Source organism: Triticum urartu, chromosome 2A, assembly GCF_056163025.1.
Source record: "Triticum urartu cultivar PI428250 chromosome 2A, HENAU_Tu73, whole genome shotgun sequence".
NCBI classification, from domain to species: Eukaryota; Viridiplantae; Streptophyta; class Magnoliopsida; order Poales; family Poaceae; genus Triticum; species Triticum urartu.
Genome location: NC_141874.1, coordinates 37,850,328 through 37,853,053, shown reverse-complemented (window position 1 = coordinate 37,853,053; position 2,726 = coordinate 37,850,328). Strand labels below are relative to the sequence as shown.

General features: G+C 54.3%; 1 protein-coding gene across 1 annotated transcript; it reads right to left on the bottom strand.

The window, feature by feature from the left end:
- Positions 1-1,409: 1,409 nt before the first annotated feature.
- LOC147983374 (UPF0481 protein At3g47200-like) lies at positions 1,410-2,269 on the bottom strand. Its single transcript, XM_087540706.1, has 2 exons — positions 2,082-2,269; positions 1,410-1,964 (listed from the first exon to the last, which is right to left on the bottom strand). Exons 1-2 carry the CDS (start codon positions 2,256-2,258, stop codon positions 1,410-1,412), a joined length of 732 nt encoding a protein of 243 aa, XP_087396832.1. The 5' UTR covers positions 2,259-2,269.
- Positions 2,270-2,726: the final 457 nt, after the last annotated feature.

The window sequence follows — 2,726 nt, the reverse complement described above, 5'->3', positions numbered from 1 at the left end:
CCGCTGCCTTCATTTTTGTCGGCGGTACATGTTCAGACACAATGCCAATGTTTCCTAAACATTTAGGTCTCGAAAAAAATCTACATCTAGGTTATTTATCTAGCTAATATTTGGCGTTGCAAACGGAACCAAATTCTTGAAACAGAGACGGGGTCCTCACCTGCATGGCCGGTGGGTGAGAGCTCGTTATGGGAGAGGTTGATGCTGAGGCTCGTCCCTGAGCTGCGCCTGGTGCAGTAGCAACACGCCGCCCTCCCCTGCTTCGTTTCCGACGGTGAAGAATGAGGATGGGAATGACCTGAAGCTACAATAGCATGGCAGACGAAGGCAGTGCGCCCTTGTTGCCGGCGTGCAGCAATCGCCGCCGGTGATGCGGGCAGGCGAGATCGACAAAGTGACGGCCGTCGGTTCATGCACGGACGCGCACGCCGATGAGCAGGCCCAGCCGCGCCCACCTTAGATCTACTCATGGGAGTGGAACGGGCAGGGTCGGGGACGGCCATGACCGGTGGTTGGGGGCGCGTGCGGTGGCTGCAGGTGCGGCCAGGGGCAGGCGCGATTGCAGTGTGAGCGGCTTGGGACGTGCTCGACGGCGGTGCGGTTGCTCCGGCGTGATGGGTGATGAGGGCGCGCGCGGCGTTTATGGCGGCGGCGTCAGATGGGGGATGGAAGCGGGATAGTGTAGGAGGGGGGCGGCGGCGGTTCAGTTGGTCCGGCGGTGTAGTGGAGGGGAGGACAAGGGCTGCGGCAGCGGCTATCGGGGGCGGCGGTGCTGCCGCTGGTGTGAGACGGGACAACGAAAAGTGAGACAGAGAGGAGCAGGGTGCTGCCGCTCATGGCCGTTCATACCAGATAAGACGGTATGCCGACGGCCACCGTCGGCATAAGTCTTTTTTTAAAATTTTATCTAATAAAAATCTATGCCGACCGATAGCCGTCGGCATATGTCTTTTATTCTATTTGTTAAATTCTCTTATTGTTTTCTTAATCCTTCTATTGTTTTTAAATTCTAACTTTATTTTATTAAACATGAACATGTTTTTTTGCTTTCTTTATTGTACCTCGGAGCGGAATCCTAGTCTCCGAAGAACATTTTAAAACAAAGTTTGAGCCCAGATTATCACAAGATTCCCTCCGGGCTACCCTCCATGGCAGTTTCCCACTCTAAGTGCTGGCGGTAATGATGACCGTGAAGGGGGCCACACTCTGGAGCAGGGTGTTGGGTGTTTGAATGTCCCACCACACTTTTAGACATGTATGAGGATCCAATGCAAGTTTTGGTGGCATCGTTACCCCGTGAAGACCCCCGAGCGGTCATATAGGAAGAGGCGCACGCGGTTCCTGCCGTACAGGTCCCTGCGGTAGCCGTACTCCACGTCTCCACGCACGCTCCACGTACAGCTGAGTCCCTACAGCCAGGGGGGCGTGTCCCTGGCGAGGCCGCGGAAGAGCCTCAACACGGCTTCGCTGTCGAGGTCGTGCTCCAAGATCCCCTTCCTCGTCAATAGACGCACATCTTGGGCGGAGTCCAGGAGGTCCCTGGTGAACCACATGTACGCCGTCACATCTTTGCCAGTGTCGTCATGCCCCGCTTCGAACGCCATCATGTTGCGGAACCTGTATGCGGTGGAGTCGTCCAGCTGGTTTTTGGGCATCTGGAGCTTCCCCTTAGCGTTCACCTCGATGTCGTCGAGGTATCCAGTCTTGTTGGGCACGAACCATATCCCTGCCCGGGACAGCTTCCACGCCGATCGGGGCACGATTCTCCGCGAAGAAACAATGCCATGATCCGGAGGCGGCGTTATCACTCCTGTGCCTCCGTCATTCCCAAGAGTCTTCGGGGCGGCCTTGAGCAGGGTCGTCCGGTAGATGTCGAGCGGATGGAGTCCCAGCTGGTTTCTCCCTTCAGGGGCATCTTTGCCTTCCAGGAACCGGAGCACCATGGAATTTATCCTAGCCGTGTTCTTCATCCACCATGTTCACACACGACCAGTGAGATACTGACATCACATGGAAACCCTAAAAATCACGATAATACTATGTGCATGATACTACTCACTAGTCAGTAAAAACCTACTTACGGGGGATGTGCCGCTGACCGTGGCCACGATCGTCTCGAGCAAGCTGAGTGGTAGCTGGTTCTCTACCATGAGCATGTCTCGCTGGACGAAGGGCTTAAGATGCTCCATACCCTGCCAGCTGAAGATGTGGTCGTCGCACTCGTCAGGCTTCTTCCCAAGGTCTTCAGCCACCCTCATAACCTCCAGCAGGAAGCTACCCCCTTTGACTGGTGATGAACGGCGTTAGACCAATCGATTTTTCCACGTGGCTGTGCTAGGTTAGCCGATATGAACATTTAAAAACAAAGTTTGAGCCCAGATTATCACAAGATTCCCTCTAGGCTACCCTTCGTGGTAGATTGATGCTCTAAGTGCTGGCGGTAGTGCCGTCCGTGAAGGGAGTCACACTTGGGAGCTTCGTATTGCCTATTTAATCATCCCACCACACTTTTGGACATGTATGACGACACAATTCAAGTTTTGGTGGGATTGCTACCTTCCGAAGACCCCGGAGCGGCCTAACCCTAGCATGTTTGACCGAGAAAGCTACCCCTTTGACTTTCGATGGACGGCCTTCGCCCAATGGACTTTTCTACCTTGTTGTGCTAGGTTAGCCCATAGGAACATTTAATAACAAAGTTTGAGCCCAACCTATTGTGATGGCCT

Coding starts and splice junctions, on each gene's coding strand:
- LOC147983374 (XM_087540706.1), bottom strand. CDS start 2,258: ATGAGGGTGGCTGAAGACCTTGGGAAGAAGCCTGACGAGTGCGACGAC. Junction 1,965..2,081: donor CGGTCAGCGGCACATCCCCC/GTAAGTAGGTTT, acceptor TGGTGGATGAAG/AACACGGCTAGGATAAATTC.